The sequence below is a fragment of the Mesoplodon bidens genome, assembly GCF_964165515.1.
Source record: "Mesoplodon bidens genome assembly, chromosome: 4".
Classification (NCBI taxonomy): domain Eukaryota; kingdom Metazoa; phylum Chordata; class Mammalia; order Artiodactyla; family Ziphiidae; genus Mesoplodon; species Mesoplodon bidens.
The window spans coordinates 78880200-78907529 of NC_138160.1; the positions used below are offsets into that span (position 1 = coordinate 78880200).

Here is a 27330-nt window from a genome sequence, read left to right on the forward strand (position 1 = left end):
ATTCATGCAGATATTTACCCTCACTATTTAGTTGAAGTGACCTTGCCCTGTGGTTTTTGTTCTATTTTCAGTACCAGTCCTTGATAAAGCAAACTAAAAGGTTAACAGTGTTTGGAAAGTATAACAAAAATCTTTTTAAAATATTTCATTTATTTATTTATTTAGAGACAAAAATCTTGCTTTTTTTTTCTTCCCTCAAGTGGCTATGGAATATATCAATATAACAGAGGCAAATATCTACTGTGTTTTGTTTTTCAATCTATGTAATAGAAACCTGTACTAGTTATATATTGACGTATAACAGGTTACTACAACAGTTGGTGGCTTAAAACAATAAACATGTTATTACCTTACAGTTTCTGTGAGTCAGAATCTGGGAGCAGATTAGCTGGGGGGCTCTGACTCACGGTGTCTCATGAAGCTGCAATTAAGAGATCAACTGGCATAAAAAGAAATGAAATTGAGTTATTTGTAGTGAGGTAGATGGACCTAGAGTCTGTCATACACAGTGAAGTAAGTCAGAAAAAGAAAAACAAATACCGTATGCTAACACATATATATGGAATCTAAGAAAAAAAAAAAAAGGTCATGAAGAACCTAGGGGAAGACAGGAATAAAGACACAGACCTACTAGAGCATGGACTTGAGGATATGAGGAGGGGGAAGGGTAAGCTGTGACAAAGTGAGAGAGTGGCATGGACATATATACACTACCAAACGTAAAATAGATAGCTAGTGGGAAGCGGCCGCATAGCACAGGGAAATCAGCTCGGTGATTTGTGACCACCTAGAGGGGTGGGATAGGGAGGGTGGGAGGGAGGGAGATGCAAGAGGGAAGAGATATGGGAACATATGTATATGTATAACTGATTCACTTTGTTATAAAGCAGAAACTAACACACCATTGTAAAGCAATTATACTCCAATAAAGATGTTAAAAAAAAAAAAGAGAGAGAGATCAGCTGGGACTGCAGTCATCTGAAGGCCTGACTGGTACTGAAGGAACTGATTCCAAGATGGCTCATTCCCATGACTGTTGGCAGTTCCTCACCATGTGGGCCTCTCCATGAGATTGCTCAAGTATCCTCACCTCATGGGAGCTAGATTCTCCCAGAGTGAGTGACCTAACCTATGAAGTCACATATCATTGTGTCTGCTGTATTTTATTGGTCATACAGACCAATCCTGATAGAATGTGGGAGGAGGAATACCAGAGCATGAATACCAAAAGGCAGTGTCCCTGGGGGCCACTGGGAGCCAGCTTGGAGACTGGCGACCACAAAGAGAATTGTGTTATGAGTACCAGCAACTAGGGTTGAAGCCAAAATATATCCAGGAGAGGTTGTGTCATTTGAGTTTTTCTTGAACATTCCTTAATCTTTGAGATATATATTGGTTACCATTTGAGGCAATGCTAAAAAAGTTTTGGATGTGGGATCCAGAAATGTCAGTTCAAATTCTAGTTCTTGACTCTACCTTTGGAAGAGGTTTGATCTAAAACCAACTGTCTTAGTTTGTTTTTCTTTAAAATGAAGGAAGTAATACACATCTGTCTATGCTTAGTAGATTGTATGCAAGATAAAAACCTTAGTTTTAAGCATAGCACCAGGCATACAAGAGCTAAACAAATACCAATTTCCTTTCTCCTTCCCCTCAAGATACTCTAAAGCAAAATTTCCTAAGCACTGTACTATGAAATACCACTTTTTTTCTTGCCGTCCTTCTAAAACCCCTGGATCTGTTGCTTCTGGCTGACAGTGGCCTTCAGTGTGCCAAACAAGTATTAACTTTTTATGTTATCACCGTGAAAAACTGTGAGAAACTGTGAGAAGCTCTTCTCTAAAAGATTTCTTTAAAATAGCTGTTAGAAAAGACATCTAATAAGGTACTCAGGATCTAATTATAATGACTAGTCCCTAAGAGAACTGTTTCAACACAGGCATGTGTACGTATTTAGCATCTTAAAATAAAAGATTCAGAACCTTGATAAGAATATCCAAGGGATAGGACTGGGAATCCGAAGTTTTAACAAGACTCCTAAAATTCTTGAGTCTGGGAAACACTACATCTGGTGAATTCACTTCTGGAAAGTGTGTTGTGGGGAGTTGGCATAGAGGGGTTGGGCACTTAGAGAAAAGGGAGGGAAGTGTTGAGATTTTATCACTTAGGAATGCTGACATTGTCACTGATTTAGCATTTCCAGGTCTGTGTGTGTGTGTGTGTTTGTGTGTGTGTGTGTGTAAGGTGGGAAGCGGGGCAGCTAACAATCTGTGGATGTTGTATTTGTAATTCATTCATTGTAACTCACGTAGGAGGATGAGCTTCCTATATTTAAGAAATCTTACTATGTAGTGGCCTCCCCACTCCTGCTCAGCTATTCTGATGTGACGAATTGGGCAAAACAAGTCTGTTCTCCCACTCTGCCTTTGGTAGTATTACTCTAGCTATAACTCAAATGCCTACCATGGCTGGACACGAAAGCAGTGAATGAAATTGACTAGTTTAGGGTGATAGAGAAAAAGATCTCCAAGTCTAAATTCAGTGAAAAAAGGATGATAAAAACATCATGTATAATATTCTACCTTTGTGTAAAAAAGGGGAAATTAAGATTATCTATGCATATTTTCTTACCATTGCCCTAAAGAAACTCTAGAAGAATACACAAGAAACTAATAAAAGAGAGATGACCTTGAGAGAAGTTGGGGGCAGGTGGGTAGATAAGACACAAAGGTGGGAGTGAGACTTTTAACTATATACCAGGGGTCCCCAACCCAGGGCCATGGACTGGTACCAGTCTGTGGCCTGTTAGGAACTGTGCCGCACAGCAGGAGGTGAGTGGTGGGCGAGTGAGCGCAGCTTCATCTGTATTTACAGCCGCTCCCCATCGCTTGCATTACCGCCTGAGCTCCACCTCCTGTCAGATCAGCAGCGGCATTAGATTCTCATAGGAGCACAAACCCTACTGTGAACTGCGCATGTGAGGGGTCTAGGTCACGTGCTCCTTATGAGAATCTAATGCCTGATGATCTGAGGTGGAGCTGAGGCGGTGATGCTAGCACTGGGGAGTGGCTGCAAATACAAATTATCATTAGCAGAGAGGTTTGACTGCACAGAGGCCATAATAAATCAATTGCTTGAAGACATATCAAAACCCTATCAGTGAGTGGCAAGTGCACTCACTGATAAGCTGCATCTTACGGAGTAGCCTGGACATAAGCAACACACTTCAGGTGTCACTGTCTCCCATCACCCCCAGATGAGACCATCTAGTTGCAGGAAAACAAGCTCAGGGCTCCCACTGATTCTGCATTATGGTGGGTTGTATAATTATTTCATTATATATTACAGTGTAATAATAATAGAAGTAAAATGCACAATAAATGTAATGTGCTTGAATCATCCTGAACCACCCCCCCCCACCCCCACCCCAGGTTCGTGGAAAAAGTGTCTTCCATGAAACTGGTGCCTGATGCCAAAAAGGTTGGGGACCGCTGCTATATACCATTTTTAACTAAATGAATTTATTACCTTTTTAACAAAACAAAATATAACAATATACAGACAAACCAGACAAGAATGTGGACTGAATTTGGCCCATGAACTGCCGTTTGAGACATCTGTTAAACAAATCCCTAAACTTCAATTATTGAAGTCTGAACCTTTGATTCATTCATTCAGTTCACATCTATTAAATGCCTCCTAAGGCCCAGGCTTCATGTTCAGGGCTCTGTCTCTGGTTTCAGGGAAGCTTCTTTCTCTAGACTCCAGTGGCCCTTCTTGGTGAATATTTATTTATTTATTTGTTTGTTTGTTTATGGCTGCGTTAGGTCTTTGTTGCTGTGTGCAGGCTTCTCATTGCAGTGACTTCTCTTGTTGCAGAGCACGGGCTCTAGGCATACGGGCTTCAGTAGTTGTGGCACATGGGCTCAGTAGTTGTGGCTCACAGACTCAGTAGTTGTGGCTCACGGGCTCTGGAGCACAGGCTCAGTAGTTGTGGCACACGGGTCCAGTTGCTCCATGGCATGTGGTATCTTCTGAGACCAGGGATCGAACCCGTGTCCCCTGCACTGGCAGGCAGATTCTTAACCACTGCACCACCAGGGAAGTCCCCCTTCTTGGTGAATATTTAAAAAGAAATATATTTTTATTGTTTTGGCAACTTAAACTAATTAATATGTGTTTCCAAGTTGACTCTCCTGTGCATAGGTAAGACTTGTTTGCAGATTAGCAATATGTATTTGTAGACACACAGTTAATATTTAAGACCAGAAATATTTTGATCTTAACTATTTTGAAATAAACTCTTCTTAGCCTTGTTTATTCTATTAATTTGTTAGGCAAATACTTTGTTCATTATCTCAAGATAAACTTAAACCCAAGCCAAGTCAAATTATTTCAAATTTAGATATAATGAATACATAGTAATGAAGCTTAAATATATTTGCAAATAAAATGAGAGCAAACTGTTCTCAATGAGAGACAGAAAATATGAATAAAGAGAGGAGGGGAACCAGGAATAAAATAGAAATCCAATCTATCTTCCCTTGAAGAAAAAAAAAAAAAAGATGCTACAGCATCCTTGTATCTGGTAATCTAATCTCGACACTTGTCTCTTCCGGAAGTGTAATTTTGGCTTCTTTCCTCACTGTGTACCCATCTCTTCCACCGCCCCCCGACCTTAACTCCTGGAAATGTATAGTTCATGTAGAAAAGCAACATGTTCTGCCCTCTGGTAGAATGCCCCTGTAAAGGTGCCAGTAGAAGTTAGATTGTCTCAAATGTAGAAATATATTTCCCACAATGACACTGGGAAACCTTTCAGGTTTCTGGATTCTTAAAAATTCTGCCACCTCCCTGGGTTCGTGCCCCGGTCTGGGAAGATCCCACATGCCGCGGAGCAGCTGGGCCCGTGAGCCATGGCCACTGGGCCTGTGTGTCTGGAGCCTGTGCTCCGCAACGGGAGAGGCCACAACAGTGAGAGGCCCACATACCGCAAAAAAAAAAAAAAAAAAAAAAATTCTGCCACCTGAAAATTCTATTCCAAAATCTACTTTGCTGTGACTAATTGTTAGGCAGGCAACAGAGTTATTCAAGACTAATATTACTGGTTTTGAACTGAGATTAATATTTTGAGAAAGCCTAACTATCTCTGTGGAACAATGTTTCTGATCAAAATGTTACCTCAAGAGCCCCAGAAGGTAAATAACTTTATTTGAGAAGAAAAAGATCCATTAACATTTTTGTCACATATGTCTGGTTAAATGATTTCTTCTGGGTGATAAAACAAGAAAATCATCACCATATGCTGCTTAATAAAACTTGTTCTAGTTTGAGAGTTAATACCACAGCTGATAGATTTTTGCATCTGTTTAAGTTATCTTTTACTACATAAGTTACCTTTTACTACAGTCACCAAATTTAGTGACTTAAAATAGCAATTCATTGATATCGCAGATGGTTCTGTAGGTTGACTGGGCTCTACTGAGCTTGGAATACTTGCTTGGAGCCTCTCATGTGGTTGCAGTCGGATGGGGGCCGAGCTAGAGTAATCTGAGGCCTTGAGTGGCTTGGACATCTAAGATGGCTTCTTGACTCACATATTTGGCTCCTGGGCTAGTATGGCTGGAAGAGCTAGAAGGTGGTCTCTCTCTCTTTCTATTAACACATGACCTCTTCACATGGCTAGCTTGGGATTCCTCATAGTAGTACAATCTCAGGGTAGTTAGAATTTTTACATGGTGGCTGTTTCTCCTAGAGTAAAGTTTCAAGGGACTCTTGCAGAAGCTGCAAGGCTTTTGATAACCCAGCTTTGGAAGCATCACTTTTGTTTCATTCAGTTAGTAGAAAGCTAGTCATACACAGGTGCCAACCTATGTAACTCCCGACAGCAAAAGCAGGAACAATTTGAGCAATAAAATAAATACATAATATTGGATTATCAACCAGAGTACAATATAAGATAGGGATCCATTGGGTCCATACTGATATAAATGAATGATTAAATAAATAAGTAAGTAAATGTGGGAGAAGAGACAAATCTCCCTTGAAGCGGCACTCCAAATAATTTATGTATGTAGATATTCCACCCTCAAGAAGGGGAAGCATGAACCCCTACTCCTTGTGTGGGCTGTTCCTATTGACTTCCAAACAGCACAGAATAGAACAGGGGAAAGAAAGAGTATTTCAGCCATATGATCAAGGTCAGTATCAACAGTGATAAATCATGTTGACAATATGTATCCTTGATATGTTGTGATAAAAATGACACTTTACTCCTGTGATCTTCCTTCCAAAAACCCATAACCCCCAAGTCTAATTATGAGAAAAACATCAGACAAGTTCCAATAGAAGGACATCCTACAAAATACTTGATCTATATTCCTCAAAACTGTTAAGGTCATCAAAAACAAATTCTGAAAAACTGTCACAACCAAGAGGAAACAAAGGAGACAATGACAAGTAAATGTAATGTGGTATATTGGATGCAGTCCTGGAACAGAAAATGACATTAGGCAGAAACTAAGGAAGTCTGAATAAATTAGTATGGACTTTAGTTAATAATACTGTATTAATAAGTTTTCATTAATTGTAACAAATATACCATGAAAATATAAGATGTTAATAATAGGAGAAATTCGGTGAGGGGCGATGTGAGAACTGTGTGTACTATGACCTTAGTTTTTCTATAGATCTAAAACTTTTCTTAAAAATAAGGGTCTATTAAAAAAAAAATCTAGTCAAAGGGCCCAGATTTGAAGGGAGGGGACTACAAAAGGTGTGAAAAACAGGAGGTGTGGTTCATTGGAGGACCATCTGCAATAGCATTCGTTTCACTGATTTTCTTCTGAGGACCCACCTCTCTGCCCCTATTCCCAGTTCATATGGCTGAAACCTCACCCTTTGGTCCGAGAGGTAGAGCCAGGACTCTGGCCTAAGGCAATCAGTGAGTTTCCCTGTCCCCACCAAAATCTCCTTACTTGTAACCAAAAGTAAGGGAATTGCATCTCCTTTGACTATTGTCAATAGTCTCTTTTAAAGTCAATAGTCTCTTTTTGGCTTAAGTCAGTTTGATTTGGGACTTTTTTGGTCCATTACAATAGAAAAAGTTCCTAGGTGATATAATGAAACAATAATTGTCCTCCAGTTTATTTCTATGTTAAATATGATCAGAATATTATTTGAGTCCTACTCTTCTTTGAGGCTGCTCTGTTTATTCTCAAATAATTCATTATTTATCTAAAGATAAATCTGGCAAAGAGTAAATTGGTAAATATGTTTAAAGCATTCAGAACAATTGCATAGCACACAGGAAGTGCCCAATAAATGTTAGATATTATAATTATTGTTTTAGCTTACTTTAAATGGCTAATACTTTGTTATGGCACCTCTCGTCTGGTGTTAAATATGCATGTAGTTATCACAGTAAAAAATTAGATGAATCATATAGCAAAGTGGCTAAAAGCATGTGTTTTATAATCTCATGGGGCTGTGTTCAAATTCCAGCCCTGCTCCTTACTTATGGGAGCTCCTTACTTACTTATGTTCAAAGTCAACTATGTTCTAAAATTATAAATGAAAAAGTTGCACATGCTGAACAATAAGTTAAAAGAGATACTGTTTGCTAGGTGATCAGTGTCATAAAATTAGACTCATAGTCAATAAAGGGCATCAAACTGAAATTATATAAAACAAAGTAAAGAGGCTGAGATATAGTGTTATATGAATCTACTTTAAGTACAAAATAGCTTTTAAAGAACAAGCCAATGCTAATATTTTAATTGTTGTAATGGGACCATTTTGGTTGCAAGTAAGAAAATCCAATTAAAATAATTTTCTCATCTAACAAGTCTGGAAGTAGCCTGGCTCCTGGCTTATTGCTGTAATGATTGACTCAGTTTTTTTTCATCTTTCATCCAGCTCCCTCCCTGGTCACAAGATGGCTGCAGCAGTTCCAGCTATCACAATCTCACACCAATGTCCAGGTAAGAAAAGAGAACATCTTCCTTGTGTTTCTGTAGAAAAACTAAGTAAGAAACCTTTGCAGAAGAAGCATGTTTCCCACTGTTCCATCCTGCACAGACTTCTCTTCAAGTCTCATTGGCCAGAAGAGGGTCACAAGGGAAATAAAAGTACTGGATTTGTTTGGATGACCTAAGAGTCACCTCTGAGGGCTGGGGCTGGAGCACTTGTCTGTGTAGATGAGCACAGTTATTTGTCAGGATGGAAGAAGAGGGGAATGGTTGCTGGGCAGGCAGACAAAAGCCTGCTACACTGACAAGCACCATTCCAAATAATCAGAAAAAGAATTCAATTGATGGAAGCATAATACTAAATATTATGCAGTAGTTAGAGGGAATAAGCGTACAGCAACATATATAGACCTTAAAAGCATAGTATTCAGTGAAAAAAGTGGGAAAGAGAACAAAATCTATTGTATAATATTTACATTGCTTACAAATACATGAACACTGGAACTTTGACCTCGTGCTATAAGGAGTGTAAGCTGGTACAACCATTTGGGAAAACTTTTGGGCAGGATCTACTAAAGCTAAACAAAAGCATGCCTTATATCCCAGTAAACTCATCTTCTAGGTATATACACATGAATGCCTATGTGCGCCAGACATGTCTGAGAATATTCATAGCAACACCATTCATAACAGTCCCAAACTGGAAACCAGCTACCCAAGTGTCCATCAGCTAGAGAATGGGTAAATAAATGATGGTATAGTTCCACATTGGAAGACTGTAATGGAATACAGTATTCACTGGAATACTATACAGTCATGAGAATGAATAAATGACTGCTCCATGCTACAACTAATGAAAGAAGTCTGTTACAATAGAGTACTAACTATATGATTCTATTTACATAAATTTAAAAACTGGGCAAAATTAATCTATAATGATAGGAGTCAAGATAGTGGTTTCCTTTTGGGGGAGGTTAGAGTTATTGGGATGGGCTTCTGGTGAGCTGGTAATGTTTTATTTCTTAACAGGTGTGGTAGTTTCATTGGTTTATCTGTGAAAATTCACCGAGCTGTATATGTACTATGTTCATTTTTCTATATGCATGTTATACCTAAAATTTTTTCTTTAAAAAACCATGCACATGCAAAATAGCATTTATTTAATGAGTAAACGGGAATACAAAGAAAACTGAGTCCCTGCTTTCATGGAGCTTAATTCTAATAATAAAAATAAATGTAAAATAGTAATAGCAGGTAATACTTAAATAGTGTAGCTTGTGTGGCAGATCAAATTGTAACCATATGAAGTAAATACTATCATCATCCCCATTTTAGAGCGGAGGAAATTAAGGCATAGGGCTGCCTGCTGTGTACTCTACCACATAATAAGTGGTAGAGTGAGAATGCAAGCCTAGTAACTCTATCTCTAGGGTCTGCCTTTTAACCACGATGCCCTATTGCCTCTCATGCTAGTGAAGGAGAAAGACAAAAAGCAAAGATAGGTACAAAAAGTATCTCAGGTGGCAATAACTACAACTGAGTAAAACCAAGGTACAGAGGCAGAAAGTGATAAGGGGGATTACACTTTAAAATAGGATGATTAGGGAAAGTTCTCTCCCTCTGCCTTTTTAAAAACAAAGTGACATTTGGACACATGAAGGAAGTGAGTGAGCCAGGTGGATTGATCAATAAGTGTGTCAGGTAGAAGAAACAGCAAGGACAAAGGCCCTGAGGTGTGCATAGTAAGTTCAAGAAATAGCTAGGAGGCCAGAGTGGCTAAAGTAGAATGAGATGTGGGAGAATGGGAGGAGACAAACTCAGAGTTAGTGGGCACCAGATCATGGATAGATAGCCTTGTAGGCCAGTGTTTGTACTTTATAAAGATACATATATATATCCAATGACTTAGATAGTAAACATATTAGAGTGAGTGCTTCCCATAGGGAGAGGAATGGTTGAGGGAATCATGACTAAAAGAAATAAATACAAGGGAGGGACATAGCACCAACCTATTAGGCCAGAGGGTTATGAGTATTATTAACTCAGTTCTACACCTGAGTTGTGGGGCAGAAGTGGGAACAGCTCTGGTGTAGCCTTTAACCAGAGAGGACTCTATACTCCATCTCCACATCACTATAAATTATCCAAAAATTAAAATGATTGCATCAAATCTCCATTTCAGAGAAGAAAGTTATGCCCTAAGCGTGTTAGGACTTCTCTGTTTCTGATGATTCATTCCCATGCAAGTGACAGGATTTGTAATGGATGGCACTGCCTTTGGCCTGCAGTGTGGCAAAAGACCTCTTTTCATTTTGGCAAAGCATCTTACCAAAAGATTAATAAGACATAGTTCCTATAAAAACATATTAACATCAATCTTTTAAAAACTATATGATTTAATGGTTTAATTTTTTCCTAGAAATGTCAGGAATATGACAAACTACATGAATTGATGCTTAAAACATTGTGATTTCTTTAAAAACAAACATCCTGCATGCACACCAGTAAACCCCAAGAAGCATCAAGCCTCATTATTTGTATTTAAACCTAAACAGGTTTTTTTTTGTCCAGAAAAAATTTTATACTTCATTGGTAATATGAAATATCTTGCTTTAGGTTAGAGAGATATTTATTTTATTCAGGCTAATTATTGCCAATTTTGCCTCCTTCTTTATTTTTGGGATCTCAAAACCCAGAAAAGTATCTTTTAAAAAAAGACAATTGATCCTGGGATATTTCATTCAGATGAAATAATATTTAAAAGCATTGTGTCCTGGGAGTTCAGAAGTTGTACTTTTGACTTCATTAAGGACTGTCAAAGAGAAGAGAGTAGAAAGAGGACCATTTTCTGTGATTTGACTCGCAAATAAGCTTCTAGGTTCCAGATCTATATTAAAATGCAATTGTAAAAGGGGTGGGCATGCTGCACATTAATTTATAATGTGTCTATTAATCAGTTCACTATTTATTGAATGTCTCCTGAATGTCAAACACTATGCTAAGTGCCTGGGATATATTGATGAGGGAAAACAGACACAGTCCTGCCTTCATAGTGCTACAGGCTAGCAGGGCAGTGGGCATCAGTAAAGTCATTACACAAGCACATATAAAACTGCAAATGTGATGAGCACTGTGGAGAAGAGGCTCATGATGCAATGAAAGCCTGTATGGAGGACTTTGGACTAGACAGGTTGGTTAGGGAAGGCTGCTCTGGAGACATGATGGTTACATTCTGATATGAAGGAAGAAGGTAGGAATTAACTTGGAGAAGGAGGAAAGACAGAGAGTGAAAAACAGAGGGAAAAGCCAAGTGATTAGAGGGAACATAGATCTGAAAGGAAGTCAGTTCTGGAATTCTCAATTAGAGAAAGGAAGAGTATAGATGAAGGTTATATTCATTTATTCATTTAATTAAAACATATTGAATGCCTACTGTATGCCAAATCTTGTTCTAGAGGCTGGAAATATTAAAGAGCATTGGCTTTGTCGTATAAGCAAAGACATTAAAAAGTTTAATCATGCAGGGATTAAAGGGTGGGGTGGTGATACGATCATATTTGTGTTTTGAAAAATTAGCTCCAAAATGGAGAATGGATGAGAAGAGGCCAGAGTGTATTTTGTGGACCAGCCAAGAAGCTAACCAGGTGCTCCGGCTGAGTCACAAGGGTAGCTTGCATGAGGAAAGTGATGCTGGAGATAACCAGCATCACCAGGTGCGGACAGTTTCGAAAGATAGTTTAGGAAGCAAAATAGGACATTGTGATAGGTTGAGGGGGCAAGGAGAGAAATGTCAAGGATGTGTCTGAGGGTTCTAGCTTATATAGCTAGATGGGTTGCATAAAATAATGGCAATAATGATTAACATTACTAACCGCTTTGACCTGAAGGGCTATGAGTGGAAATTACCGAAGTGTAGTCTTTAGTCAAAGTAGAGTCCTTCTTCCAACTCACCATAAGTGACCAACAATGATTGCCTCAAATCTCCACTTTTTTTTTTTTTGGACAGAGTAAACATGTCCTAAGTATGTTAGAATTTCACTGGTTTTGATGATCCATGTGAACAGCAGAGTCTTTTATAAGCTGCACTACTTTGTCCATGCAGTGATGCCAAGAGTCCTTTTCTCTTTAGACACAGCATCTTCTGAAAAGAACAGTCAGACATAGTTCCCGAAAAGCAAAGTAAGTATCTAGTGGAGGGGGTATAGCAAGGAGTGGAAAAGAACACACCCCAGATGCTCAGCTGGGAGCCACGTCAGATCAAAGCCCAGAGCATGGAGATGCAGTCTGTGAGGCTGGAGCACAGGGTGGGACGTGTGGCCTGGCAGGAGATGAGGCGGAGGTGCAGGCCAAGGTGGCATCCCAGAGGACCCTCTGCACTTTGCTGAGGTTTGACTTTACCCGAAGGGCAGTGGGGAGACTTTGAAAAGGTTAGGAAAATGTCAGGAATAAGATTAGATTTGCATTTTAGAAAGATGACTTTATAATAATGTAAGCTATCCTTATTTTATGAACTTTTTCTGAATATGTATTATTTTCACAATAAAAATGATTTTAAAAAAGGAAAGCCGATTTTGTCTGATAGATTGGGTTAGACTCGGCATGTGAGACAAAATATAGGGAAACCAGTTAGAAAGCTATTGCAACAGGAGGTTGCTAAAATGGAGGAGAGGATGAGAACTTTGCAGCCAGGAAGACTTAAATTTGGATAGACCCCGGCTCTACCACTTCTTGACTGAGTGAACTTGGGCGTCTGGTTTTCTCTTCTGGGTGTCAGTTTTTTTCATCTGTAAAAATATGGGTAACAGTACCTTCGTACCTATTTTCCGTTGTGAGAATTATGTATGTGAAGTTCTCAGCATACAGTACTCTCAGTAAATGTAGTTCTTATTAATGTTAATGATGAAAAGAGTCTGAATTAAGGCAGAAGCAATGGGAATGAAGAAGGGGAGAGTAGATGGTAATGATGTTAAGGAGGTTGAATATATAAGCCTCAGGGACTGACTGAATGAACGTGGAGGAGCTGCCATCAGACTTCTCAGGGATCCCACTTGGGTGGAATTAGGCAGATGGAGCTCGCATTCACTTAGAAAGAGAAATCAGGAGGGTTGGGTTGTTGGTTTGGGGGGGGTGGGTAGGTTGAGAATGAGGGGAGTTATGTCAGTGTGAGACTTGTTACACTTGAGATGCCCCGAAGACAGCTGGCTGTATGGGTCTATAGCTCTGTGAGGAGTGGTCTGTAGCTCTTAGGGAGGTGGAACTTTCTAAGGAACATATGCTCAGAGTAATGAGTAGAAGGCCACCGTTAGGGCCATAGGGAGCATGAGCATTTTAAGAGGACAGCAACAGAACAGGAGGCAAGAAAAGGGGAATGAGAAAAGGAAACAATAGTCATATATGATAAGAGGAGAAGCAAGAATTATAAGCCAAGAGAGAAGAAAATTTCAGGAGGAAGGGAGTGGTTAATACTGTCAACTGCCACAAAGAGGTCAGCTAAGGTTTTCACGGAAAGAAGAAAAAAGCATTTGATTTAGCACCTGGGGGGTGTGTGTGTGTGAGGGTGGTGTTACAGTCTTGCCAGATCCCCTTGAGTGGAGCGGTAGGGTTGGAATCCAGATTGCAGTCTGTGGAAGAGTGGACAGGACGTACGAAGTGGACCTGGGCTGGAATTGTCCTCTGTTCTTTTTGCGAGGGGAAAGGGAAAAATAGGGATGGTGGAGTTTTGTTTGTTGGTTTTAAGAATGAACTCTTGGGTGTGCGAGGAAGTAGCGAAACTAGAGAGGGAAAGAATAAGGGTGATTCTGCACTATGTGGGAGGGGTAGGATTTGCCAGCACAGGTGAAGGAATTAGCCAGAAACCAAAAAAGGGAGGTCACTTCCTTTGGAATGAGAGGAAAGCTGGCACAGATGGATACGGATAAAAATAGGTAAAAGCGTGGTCTGGAGAGGTGTGAGATGTTGAGGAAGTTCACAGTGATGATCTCAGTAGTCTTTGTGAAGAGAGTGGCACTGGCCACAGGGCAAAAAGGTTAGGAAGGCTTGGTTTTACTAAGCTGTTTGGGAGGCCAGGAACCGTTAGTTGCTCACAAGTGGGCTCCAGAAGGGACCGTTGAGTAGCATTCCAGTTCCTGCTGGGGTTGAAGGTAGCTTGCTGGCTGGCTGTCCTCCACAAGAGTTCCCCGTTGCAGCCACGCAGGACTGAGGAAGGGGCTATCAGAAATGACAGGGCTGAGGGGCTATGGAAGGGCAGGGCTGAGTGTGTGCAGGAGCTGACGGGGAGGCAAGGTGGACGGTTGTTCCTTGATCTGGAGAATGTAGGCCATGGTGGCGAGCAGGACTGGTGAGTGTGTGTTTAGGAATTTGAGGCCATGGTTTTAGCAAAACACATACCCTAACACTTAACACCTGTAATCTGAACAGAGAGGTGCAGGGTGAGGCCTGTGGTTATCTACATGGCTATTTTTAGTTTGATGGTCTCTGGTTGGTGGTCTCTCTTGTTTTTGCTTTCCTAGGTGGAGGCAGCAACTTAAAAAAAAGCTTATTAGGGACTTCCCTGGTGGTCCAGTGGTTGGGACTCTGTGCTTGCACTGCAGGGGACGCGGGTTCAGTCCCTGGTTGGGGAACTAGGATCCCGCATGCTGCGTGGCATGGCCAAAAAATAAAAAATTAAATAAAAACCTAATTAAAAAGAAATGATTTCTGTAATTTGAGGTTTTTGGGCAATGGGAACACCAGAAAAGATCGTAAAATACTGATGAGACCAAAGCAGTATTTATACAGGCATTACAAACAACTTGGGCGCTATTCTAAATTAAGTTTAAAAAAAATCATTACAAGACAATGCATAGGTTATTCTTTCTTCTTTTCCTAAATTGCTTTAAATCTTTTATGTCATATCTTAGTGAGAGGAAATAAAATGGGGTATATGTAGCTACTGATACTAGATTTTTTATTCAGGCTAGTGTTTGTGTGTGTGTGTGTGTGTGCATGTGTTTACCAGTCAAGGAGCCCCTCTGTGCATTTTTTGGCATTTGATGTCAAGTATTAGTGCTAAATAAGAATATCTGTTGGAGTTAATAACAGTAGCTAAAATTCTCTTTGCAGTTGACTGCAAAGATGAGAATAAAGTATTGAAATCAAACTGTTTAGGAATTTGTCTTTCAAATAAAAATATCTTTAAAATTCTGGCAGGTAGGCAAGGTAAGCAGCCAGCCTGGGGTTGGAGGTAACAGAATAGTTCTGGAAGGGGCCAGTTATACCAATAAATGTTTGCTGCCAAGTGCTGCCTTTTAAAAGGAGTGCTTGCCCCTTTTATGAGTTCCCTCTCTTGAACCAGTCTGGTTGGGGGAGGGAGTGGGGAGAGAAAATAAACCTGTTAGGGGAGCCCATCAGTGATTCTTGTAGGTGATGGGGTTAGTGTGATGGCAGCCAGGTTTCCTGCCAGAAGTCGACCTGGTGCTATAAAAATGTCAGGAAGAGTGTGCACAAAATGGAAACACAAAAATGCTGACTATAGGAGAATAGATAAATATATTGTGGTTAATTCTCACAATGTAATATTTACTTGCAATGAATGAAAGTACAAATATACATGACACTTGGATGAATCTGTCACAAAATGTTAGTGAAAAAAGAAAATCACAGAAAACTATATATAGTACAATACCATTTTTGTAACATTGAAAAACAAGCTAAGGAATAATAAACACAAGGTTCAGGATAGTGGTTGGTTACCCCTGAAGTGGTGAGGGTGGGGGGCACACAGAGGACGTCATGGGGAGAGCATATAAATAGATATTAGTTATTGTTAATATCATTGTTTAGGTTCGATGGGGGTATTCATGAGTGTTTATATATCATTTAAAATAAAGTAAATAAAATGAAGAGAGCCATGAATCGATTGATTGAGATAGTGCATTGGAAACCAAAGAAATGTATATTTCTAGCAGCATGACATTGTGGGCAGCAAATATGAGCATAACATGGGCCCTGTTGGCAAGCCCGGCCCTTCTCGCTTGGTGAAGAAGGCTGAAGAACCTCTTCCCACAGGGCTTTACCTTCTAGTATGAAGATGGACTACAAACAAAGAATTTGACAAAGTCATAAATTCCGTGAAAGAAAAACAAAACAAAAACATAATAATATCTCTTTGTGTAGTTATGTGCAGGTATGTCTCTAGGATAGATGTCCAGAAACAGATTAGTTAGATGGAAGGTATGTACATTTAAATTTTTGATAGATACTGTCAAATTGCTCTCCAAAAAAGGTTGTATTAATTTACATTTCCACAACCTTCTTTTTCCACATTCTTGCCAACACTGGTGATTATCAAATCTTTTGGTTTAGCTAACATTCTTGCCAACACTGGTGATTATCAAATCTTTTGGTTTAGCTAACTGGCAAAATATGACATCTCATTTTTGCTTCAACCAACCAATTTTTACATGGGCTTTTGGCATGAGGGTCATTAGTGAATTGAAGACTCTGCATATTTCTTTTCCATTATTGGCCAAAGAATGGCTGTAATTGTATTTGCCTAAAAATTCTTTGGGAGGGGCTTCCCTGGTGGCGCAGTGGTTAAGAATCCGCCTGCCAATGCAGGAGACACGGGTTTGAGCCCTGGTCTGGGAGGATCCCACATGCCGCAGAGCAACTAAGCCCATGTGCCACAACTACCGAGCCTGTGCTCTAGAGACCGCGAGCCACAACTACTGAGCCTGCATGCCACAACTACTGAAGCCCGCATGCCTAGAGCCCGTGTTCAGCAACAAGAGAAGCCACTGCTATGAGAAGCCCGCGCACCACAACGAAGAGTATCCCCCGCTCAGCGCAACTAGAGAAAGCCTGCGTGCAGCAACAAAGACCCAACTCAACCAAAAATCAAAAGAAATAAATTTGAAAAATTCTTTGGGAACAGTTCTGCCCTGTGTTTAGATCTATTAGTCTATAATCCATTTGGTCAGAAGTAGTGTTTACCTAAAACCCTTGGAGGGATGGAAGGGGAGGAAAGGGAGATTTATTCAGTGCTTTTATGTAGCAAGTAGTGGGCTAGGTGCTTTCACGTGTTCTCTCATTTAGTTTCTTCTTCATGGCAGGCCCTTTGAGGAAGTTTGGAGACTCATAGAATTGAAGACTTGCCTTAGGCATGGAGTTAGGCAGTGATTCAGCCAGCTCTCACTTTGTTTAACATAATCCCCCCACCACCCTGCTTAAGCCTAACAGAAGATAGCACCATTTGAAGGATTTAGTCTTTTAATGGTTCTATTCCAGTTGTTTCCAACCTTGACTGTACATTGAAATCTCCTGGGGAACCTGAAAAAAATACTCATACCTATGTCCTACTCCCAAAGATTCTGATGTAAGTCATCTGAGGTGTTTAAAAAAAAACTCCCAGTGGATTCTACTGTTCAGCCAAGGTTGAGAACCACTGGTCTAATTGATCTCCAGATTTCTTTTTAGACTTGTGATCTAATTGATCTCCAGATTTCTTTTTAGACTTGTATTCATTACTTAAATGCAATTTTGTGACGCTCTTTTGCCACCTTATCTCCTAAAAGTTTTTCAACTTCTTTTTTTTTTGGTTTATTTTGAGACTTTTGGAAAAATTCCATAATAGGCTTTGGAATAATTGCAGATATCCTGGTGTGAGATGGGTAGAAAACTGCATTACTAAATTGAGGTCAGGAATTGCTGAGCAAATTATTTCTCAGGTCTTTATTTTGCAGTTTTTAAAATCAGTAAACCAACTGCAACATGACATAAGCAGTCTTCGTCTTGAAGAAGAGTATCAGCAGAATATTAGTATCACTTATGACTTTTCACAAATACATTTTCATCTGTTATTGAAGATGAAATAGTACAGAACAGGGAGCTCAATAAAGGAAATATGTCAGCTGCAATAAATGAAATCTTATTCAAATGTTATTCAGTTTTCCTGGGAATGTTTACCCACTGCCCTATAAAAGTAAAATACCTGCTGATTGTCTACCACATATATGATGAGCTTAGTCAGTAAAATCATTTCCCCCATCTGTGATATCAAGATGCCTTCCCCCCTGCAGTACAGCTTTAGAAAAACTAGACACAATTATTTTGGCAGCTCAGATGGGGATCATCATGCCTCTTATCTATTCAGTTGTTGTTGTTTATTTATTTATTTATTGCAGTACGCAGGCCTCTCACTGTTGTGGCCTCTCCCGTTGTGGAGCACAGGCTCCGGACGCGCAGGCTCAGTGGCCATGGCTCAGTGGCCATGGCTCACGGGCCCAGCCGCTCCACGGCATGTGGGATCTTCCCAGACCGGGGCACGAACCCGTGTCCCCTGCATTGGCAGGCGGACTCTCAACCACTGTGCCACCAAGGAAGCCCTGTGGTTTATTTTTAATGTATGTTGATTTTTGATGTTACATTTCTTGGTGGTGTGGGCAACAGTTATAGGAGAGCTGTGTGGTGATTTTTAGCACAGACCTTGTTTTTTCCTTTCCAAAGCACTTATTATTGTTGTTGCTATTAATATTTTAACTTGTAGGTTTTTTCAAACCAGTTTAATGTAACTTCTGAATATGGAATCCTATTCGATTTCTGTGTGTCCTGTGAATATTTTGCTTCTCCTTCCAGTCTTCTTTTCTGTAAGTCTCATTCATCATGGTCTCACTCAACCTGATATCAGCTTTGCAAAGACCACTCACCAGGAAAGGGATCCAGCATGGTAGCATAGGAAAAGCCAGACTTGGTGGACTTTACTTGTAGTTCAACATCAATGCTTTCTTATAGAATTTTGAGTTATTCTATGTCACAATTTCCTAAATCTATAAAATGGAGATAACAGTTCCCGAGGAGCAAACAACAGACTGTGAAAGCACTTTGAAGTGTATAAAGTGTGGTATATTCAGTACTATTTATTTTTAACTAGTCCATTTTCCATCTAATATCTGCAAAGTTGGTAAAATAAACCAAAAACCATCTTGAAGCTGCTCTCTGGTGTGTGATGAGTGTGTGAGATTGGAATTAAAAGACCTCATGTGAATCAGGGCAAATCATTTCATCTCAGCTTTGGTTTCTACCTTTAAGATGAGAATAATAGATAGATGCCAACTCGGATGGTGGATGGATTAAATACTATCAACAATATGAAAGTACTTTGTAAAGGGCAAAGCACTTCACAAACATTAGCTAATTCCTCATTTAAATTTGGGTGCATGACCCATCCTTCAAGTCACGCATCTTTTTCCTCAGCACCAAGGCCCAGAAACTCAGTGCTACCTCCAGAATTCCCACACCCTCTCCCATTTTGCTGCTCCTTCACTAGGTCCTCCCATCTGGACACCTCCACCTTCTGACCTTCTTTCACCTTCTTTACTCCCACGCCTCTCCCAGATTATACTGATGTTTTCTTTCCCTGGGCTTTATTTTCTTCATTATGAAATTACACTTCTATTAATATAGATTAAGATTACACTTACTTTTAATGCTGCTTGTGACTAGCATTTAAGATGACTAATCTTGATTAGTTGATTATCCCAAAATAAATGTTACTAAATTGTGTTGTTCTTTCAGAGAGTATACTGTATTTTAGCAGTGACCAGAGTACCAGAACACACGGTAATGACAAATATAAATATTTCAGATCTGTGTTAGATTTGAGGTACATGTTTAAGGAGGGATGTGCCTTTTATTACCGTCCAAGGTACACCTTCTAGTCAGCTCCTCACTCTGCTAACTAGAATGCAGCTCCTAGATGGAAAGAAAAGAAAATACATTTTTTACCTTTTTCGGCCGTGCTGCATGGCTTGTGGGATCTTAGTTCCCCTACCAGAGATCGAACCCAGGCCCTCAGCAGTGAAAGCGTGGACTCCTAACCACTGGACCACCAGGGAATTCCCTTTTTTCCCTTTTTTGGATTCAGATGAAAAGTTATTTAATAATACCTTGATTATATTTTAAATAATTTTAATAACATCATATAATATATATTTTAATTCTTTTGTTGAACTTTGATTCAAATATAAGATGATAAACTTTTAAAATATTATACAAATCTCCTGAAACACATGTGTAACATAACATACCTGTCCTTAAAAAAATCCCAGTCAGTTCTGTACCTATCTTAATAGTATTCTACAATGTTTTCTACCCCCCCCCAAAAAGTTTCCCAATGTCCTCTCTTTTTTTTAAAAATAGCATCATTTTTAGGTGGATATTCTTTTTCACACAGAGTTCCTAAAGTCAGCTGACTTCCCCTAGTCATGTATACCTAATGTAGAGCAGTTGATTTTTGAAACTTTTCTGTGAACTCACAGGAAAAAATAAAAATGAGTGAAAAACCAAACCAAACAAACATCTCTGATTATTCTAGAGATATTTCTTTCTGGGAGTTCTTTATCTTTTGGGCTCTTGCAGGTGTTTTACTAAGTCATAGATTTTAACAACAAACAGATCTTCTATGACTACTTTGTGTAGCCAAAAAAAAAAAAGAAGTTGCTTCTGGATAACTAATAACTTTTAAGTCATTCTTAATAAAAACAATACTCCTTCCCTTGGGCTATGAGACTGCTTGGGCTGAAAGAGATTGAGGCATTACTTAGCCCCAACTCCTGTATTTATTCCCAAATGGGGAACTGGGCCCCAAGGAGGTGACAATTTACTTGAGTTCACACAATGACTAGTTTTATTGGGGAGTTCTTAAGAAAGAGTAGGGATAGGCATATCTAGATAAGAGATATAAAACATCTGAGTTATATTGGTTTGTTAATGAACTGTTAGCCATTTCATCTTTCAGATGTTATTTATCCATGATTCTGTCCTCTTGGCAAGGGGAATAATAGAAGCAGGATTCCTGCCCTCTTGCTGAGCTTGGAAGAGTTATGTGTGTGTGTGTGTGTGTGTGTGTGTGTGTGTGTGTGTGTGTGTAAGGAGGAGTAAAGGAAAATTAGCCTCTTTTTTTGAAATTTACTTCTTCTCTGGCCTGGTATGGTCATAGTTCTTAACCCCTGACCTTAGAAAAATACGATTTTAAAGTGTATGTTTTGGTGCAGGGTAGGGGGGCTCCCAGCATCCCTGAGGGGAGCCTTGACTTGGATACTTTCAGGGTAGGGCCAATCACTGCTGGTTCTGGTGTTGAACCGTTCTAATTGCTTGAAAATTTTTCATTATATTGAGTTGAAATCTGTTCCCTGTAATTTATACCCACAAATCCTAGTCCTTCTTTCTGGAAAAACCCAGACCCAATATATTCAATCGACTGCCTTCCTCCTTATGGAGGCCTCTTCTTTCTGGAGTAACCACTCCCATACCCTTCAGCTTTTCTCCATAGGGCATTATTTTCAGACCTCTGATTGCTATTCTTAGGACTCAGTCTGGTTTTGAACTGTGTCTTTTAAAATGTGAGGTTGAGAACTGAGTATCTCTCCAGATGTGGTTGTCCATTATGGAACATATGGCAGAACCATAACATCTGCTAGCAACTACATTTCTATTAATAGAGACTAAATACATTTGCTTTCTTGGTAGTTGCCCTTATACTCTTGACACATATTAAGCTTGGGAGCAACTAACTCCCCTGTCTTCTGTGTGAAATGTTATCCTATCAGGTCTCCTCTTGTCTATGTTTGTGCAATTAAATATTTTGATCTGACATTTATCTATGTTAGATGTTATGTTATGGTTTCATTGTATCAAGAGCACCTAAATTCTTGACCTTGTCCTTGATTTATTATAAATCATTTGTGCACTTTCCTTGTAGTAAAAGAATAGTCTTAAGCATTTTGAAGGGTGGGGAGCATTATTTTTTTTAGAAGTATCTAGCAAAAAATGCATTGTTACTTGACCTTATCCTAGGTCTCATTAAAAAAATAAAGGTGTGTATGTGTAATGTAGGGTTTATACTACATAGTGGATGCTGTGGTGTACTACCTAGATCTCCCCTTCAGAACCAAGTCACTAATTCCCCTAGTAACTGGGAAAGTTGAAGCTGAAGGCCCTGAGCTAAATCCCTCTCTGGGAATTGCCCTCAGGCCAAGGTATATCTCACACAAATCATACCACCTTCCCAGGGGCAGCCTACATACAATGACTGGTCAGGCAGGGGACTAAAGGCTCAGTCTCTTTGCTTTGAGGAAGGGCCATCCCAGCTCCAGAGATTCAGTGTGACAGCTGAATCCTTTGTTGCGACTGCACTGAAGTTCAACTCTTCTCTCTGTCCACAGCTACGCCCCCAAACGCGTGGATCCAAGGATCTTCCTCAATGAACTTTCTGCACTCAAATTTCCTTCAGAATCTGTTTCCGAGGGAAACAGACCTAAGAGATTTGGTAACAGAAGTGCTCTGAGGAAGCTGCTCTAAAGTGGGATTTTGGACCTTGGTTAGTGCAGATGGCTGGCAATGGTGTGTAGAAAGAGAAGTAGCCTGAAGTAAGAATATTTATAAACTCATAGACTGTGGAAAATGGTTTATCTGGTTAGCTAGGGGACTGGAAGGAGAAAGATTAGAAGATAGAGGATAAGGAGGTCTGGAGAGGAGCATATAGATGGACACATGGGAGTGGGCATAGTGTGAAGATATTTATATCACATGTTAATCTCCACCAGAGAGCATACATAGTGGAAGGGGCACTAAACAACCAAGTAGACCAAATTGTTACCAACCTGGGTCCTTGGACTCTTTAATCAACAGAAATTGCTAAGAGGCCAGATGAGAAATTCAGGCAAGGCTTTATTGGGACTCATGCTCCAGCATGAGGGAGTGAGAACAAGAAACAGGTTCCCTTGCTTGCACCTCCTTGGTGGTGCTGTGTGCAGGGATCATGTGCAGAACCCTGATTTTGCTCTTGGCACCTCAGAAGTGGCAGTTGGGTTTTGGCCTTTTTGTACCTTATTGCTCATAATTTGCCCCAACTTCACATGCATGCAGTTATTTTTAGTCTCTTATAGTTTCTTTGTATTCTGTTGCTCAAGGAGATGTTTGTCCAGGTGCAAGTGCTCCAGTAAAGGGTCCCAGGTCCCAGGCCTCAGCCAGTCTCAAAATGACTTAGCTGATGTTAGCCAGCCTCTGTCTTTGGTCATCTCAATGCTGACATAACAGGAACGTAAGTGGAATAGCCATGATGGCTGTGATGGAGGCTACACATGGGCCCAACAGCATGAGCTCTCTTTTACAATGTTCATTTAGTTACTGCAGCTGCTGAATGGCCAAATTCCAGCAATAATACTGTCTTAGTTCAGGATGTTATAACAAAGTGCCATGGACTTGGTCACTTATAAACAACAGAAATTTATTTCTCACAGTTCTGGATGTTGGAGATCTGAGATCAGGATGTCAGCATAGTCAAGTTCTGGTGAGGGCCCTCTCCCAGGTTGCAGACTGCCAGCTTCTCATTGTATCCTTACATGGCGGGGAGCAGAGGAGGGAAGCAAGTGCTCTTGTGAATCTTATATGGGCACGAATCCCATTCATGAGGGCTCCACTCTCATGACCTCATCTAATCCTAGTTACCTAATATCATCAAACCTTCTAATATCACGTGGGTGGGGGTAGGGTTTCAACATATGAATACTGGGGGGACGAAAGCATTCAGTTTATAGCAGAGACCAATGCTGAGTCCCCTGTATGGCACCATCCCTCAAGAATACCTACCAGTAGTTGGTGACAGCTTAATTACATTGAACTCTTTTCACCCTGGAATCAGCATATGTTCTGGGTATGGGTTTGCCTTACCTTCCTGCAGGACGTCAATTGACACCACTATCCTGGAGCTAGAGAGTGTTTGGTTCACCAGCAGAGGGTTTGCATGACACTGTATTAAACCAAGGTACCCTATCTACAGCAAAGGATGTGTGGAAGTGGGTACATGATCATAGGATTCTCTAACCTTATTAAATACCACACCATCAAGAAGCTGCTTGCCTAGTAGAGTGATAGAATGACCCTGTGAAAGCACTATTGAGGTGCCAGCTTAGAGATGATAACCTTTAAAGATGGGGTGTAAGTGCAGTATGTCCCCTCAGTCAACCATCATTATATAGTTCCATGTGTCTAAGAGGCAGAATACATGGACCCAGGGACCAACGGTTGGAAGTAGGAACAGCCTCATTTACCACCTGTCTCAGTGGCCTACTCAGTGGGGAATTTGGGCTTCTTGTCCCCACAACTCTGGGATTTATGGGTTTAGAGGTCCTGTTTCCCAGAAGAGGAGCACTTCCATCAAAGAACAGTATTACATACTGTTAAGCTTTAAGCTATGCTGAAACTCCATCACTTCAGATTCCTCAGGCCAAGAGACCGGCAGTCACGAAAAGGAGTCGACCCCCTGGCAGGAGTAATTGACCCTGCTGCTACATTAGTAAGGTCTGGAAAAATCTGTTTGGCCCTTAGGTGATCCATTGGGGGAATTTTTAGTACTTGTTGCCCAATTTTAAAAGTCAATGGAAAAATATATCAGTCATGGCCTGAGAAAGGCATGATGACTAGGAACTCAGTCCCTTCAGGGATGAGGTCTGAGTCACCCCATAAATTAAACAACCTATACCAGAAGAGCTGCTAGTTGAGGGTAAGAAGAATCTAGAATGGGTAATAGAGGAGGGATACAATGACAGCCTCAAGACCAGCTGCAGTGAGTTTGTCCCACTAACCTCTTTCAGCATCCTCAGAAAAAAGAGACCAATCAGCATCTTGGAGGATTTTCCCTAGAGCATATCATATGAAGCCAGTGGATACAAGTGGCACAAGTACTGGGCTGTAGTGGATGTGGGGCACTGCTGAGATTCTTCTCTTCAAGACTGAGGCACTCAGTTGCTGGACTATTGATGGCTGATAGTTCTCAGCTGAATCCCTGTCTGGACATTACTTTCAGCTGAAGGGAGCCACCTCAATATTATGCCTCTCCCTGGGAAATGGCCTGTGTTGAATGACTGGTCACTGTGGGGTTATAAAACTCAGTCCCTTGACTCAAGTGGTACAACTCAGAAGGACCATCCCAGCTTCAGAGAACCCTGTGGGATTAGCTGAGTCCTTTGTTACAACTGCAATATAGTTCAACTATGCCCATTCCTATTTACTTTACTCCTCTGTAATTGTTGATCCTGAGTGCATTTCTCAAGAACTCTCCTGCATAGCAACAGCCATCTCAGAGTCCATTTCCCAGGAAACGCAAGTCATACCATGTCTTATTCGGGTAGATCAGCAAAGATCAGAGACTCTATATGAAGTACACACAACTGTACTGCAATATACAATCCTGATGTGTGGTCTTATTTAGTTGGGGGCTGCAGTAGGCACTTTACATGCCTTACTTTATTTAATCCTTTTAGCAACCCTGGGAGGTGGCTACATGTCATTCTCAAGTTACAGATGAGAAACTGAAGCACAGAGAAGTGAGGTATGTTGCTAATTTCATACAAGTAGTTAGCACTGAGGTTGGAATTGGAGGTTCATCATTCTGCCTTCTACTATACTATGCTGTTCTAAAGGCTTTTTTTTTTTTTTTTTGCAGTACGCTGGCCTCTCACTGTTGTGGTCTCTCCCGTTGCGGAGCACAGGCTCCGGACGCGCAGGCTCAGCAGCCATGGCTCACAGGCCTAGCCGGACCTTCCTGGACTGGGGCACGAACCTGTGTCTCCTGCATCGGCAGGCGGACTCTCAACCACTGCGCCACCAGGGAAGCCCTAAAGGCTTTTGGAACACAAGATGGTAGGTGTTTGCTGGAGGCTCCCAATACATCTGAACTGAGTATGTGAGACTGTGCGTAAGGGGCTCCCAAGCAGTACATGATCCATTCATAAGTTTACATGTAATTACCTACTGGTCATTGTGGTTTATCCTCTGATGGAGAGAGGGGAGTAATTTTACTTGTTAACTTTTTTGGGATGGATTAGCTGTTAAGGAATTTTAAGTGACATAGATTTGTGTGTCCTATTGACCATGAGAATGAGAAAGAAAATGGTAGCAAAGGGACAATAGTTTTTTCTGCTTTGACTCTAGTATTTCTTAATGCTATTGACCAGGTGGTAATTGGAAGCCAGGCTTGGTGTCCTTGCCTCTTGTTGCCATGGACAATAGTGAATGTTGAATAGAGGTTATGTCAGGGAGTGGAGAAAGTTACAGACCCTCATAAACCCAGGGAGAGTCTTAAGCTTGTATCTAAGTTTCTTTACTCAAAGCTAATTTTGGTTATATCATGTTGTAAATAAAGTTGGCATTAGAGTACTGCAGACAGCTGTTGAGAGATGGGCAAAAGTATGTAATTGCGGCTCTCATAAAGATTTCAGTCTTGTATTTTCAGTAAATAGATGATAATTAAATTGAAAAACTTTAACCTTCACTAATTACAGAATGTGCTTCAAACCCTGACCATGGCGGTAGTTATTGTGGTGAAGTCTCCCGGTTCTGTCTATAGTTTATTGCACTTGTGAAACTTCTCTTCATTTTGCCTGATTTTTACCAGTGATATTTCTCGTCTGTGGTTTGTATTATGTGGCCTGCAGGGGAAAAAAGCCACCTGCTTAACTATTTAAATAGTCGTAGGTCTATAGTTTCCTGAAATAACCCAGTCTAACTTTCTCAGGAAGGTGTGATGTTCCCTTTTCTAGGAATTGCTTTTTGCTTCTGATTCTTGCCCTCAGTGACATCTATGCCAGTATCTTATGTCCATGCTAAGTGAGATAAAGTTAAAGCATAAAAGGTAGCAAAAGACGTCACCAAAAAATAGCCAGGCAAGGTGTCCACTTTGCTCAACTCCCTTTATCCTCTTTGCACTGACCTCACATGTTGGTAATGGCTATATATTGGGGTATATTTCTGACTTAAAATTTTTAAAGTCTAGTAATTGTCTTCTGGTACTTGTTATTCCTATTGTCAATATTTCTTAGATATGATATTCTTCTAAAAATATTTTTTAAAAAAATCCCTAGTGAGTGATTTCAAAAGGCTGGGGTTTGATGTGAGGGGTAGTACACTTTTTCTTGGTGTAAACCAGGAATACAGGTAATTTTTTTTTCTTTTCCATCGCTATTTCTTGGAACTTTGAAAGCACATCAGTGAATCAAATCAGCTTCCCCAAACATCAGTGGATTGAGCATAGCTGAGAGTTATTGTTTCTAATTTTAATTTTTATTAAAAAAAACTTCAATGCTATGAAGGAAAAAAATTATTGAGAGGAGGAGCACAAGAGAGTCTTTTGAGCTGGAAATGCCATATATCATGACCCTGAGTGGTGGTTACATTCATTGAGCGGTATGCATTAAGACTTGGGCTCTACATTGTATATACATTACACCGCAATAAAGCAAACTAATATTTTCTGGTTTTGAAGCATCTTTTATTTGAAAGCATTTAGAACATGAGATAAAGTAAGGGAAAGACATTTTTAAAG

The 27330-nt window shown here is 40.2% G+C and overlaps 1 protein-coding gene across 30 annotated transcripts in view; it reads left to right on the top strand.

The window, feature by feature from the left end:
• The window catches only part of LOC308615945 (uncharacterized protein), a 639507-nt gene that overhangs the window by 75255 nt on the left and 536922 nt on the right, over nt 1–27330 (top strand). For 28 of the 30 annotated variants that reach the window (XR_014015644.1, XR_014015645.1, XR_014015648.1 and 25 more), the window contains 2 exons: nt 7918–7982; nt 25453–25649. Coding sequence is in view for 2 of the 30 variants with exons in the window: in XM_081231851.1 (XP_081087977.1) it covers nt 7918–7982; nt 25453–25649 (262 nt within the window). In the remaining 28 variants the exon portion in view is untranslated. Of the gene's footprint in view, nt 1–7917; nt 7983–25270; nt 25339–25452; nt 25650–27330 lie in introns of all 30 variants that reach the window. The other 2 variants (XR_014015660.1, XR_014015670.1) reach the window with 2 other exon arrangements.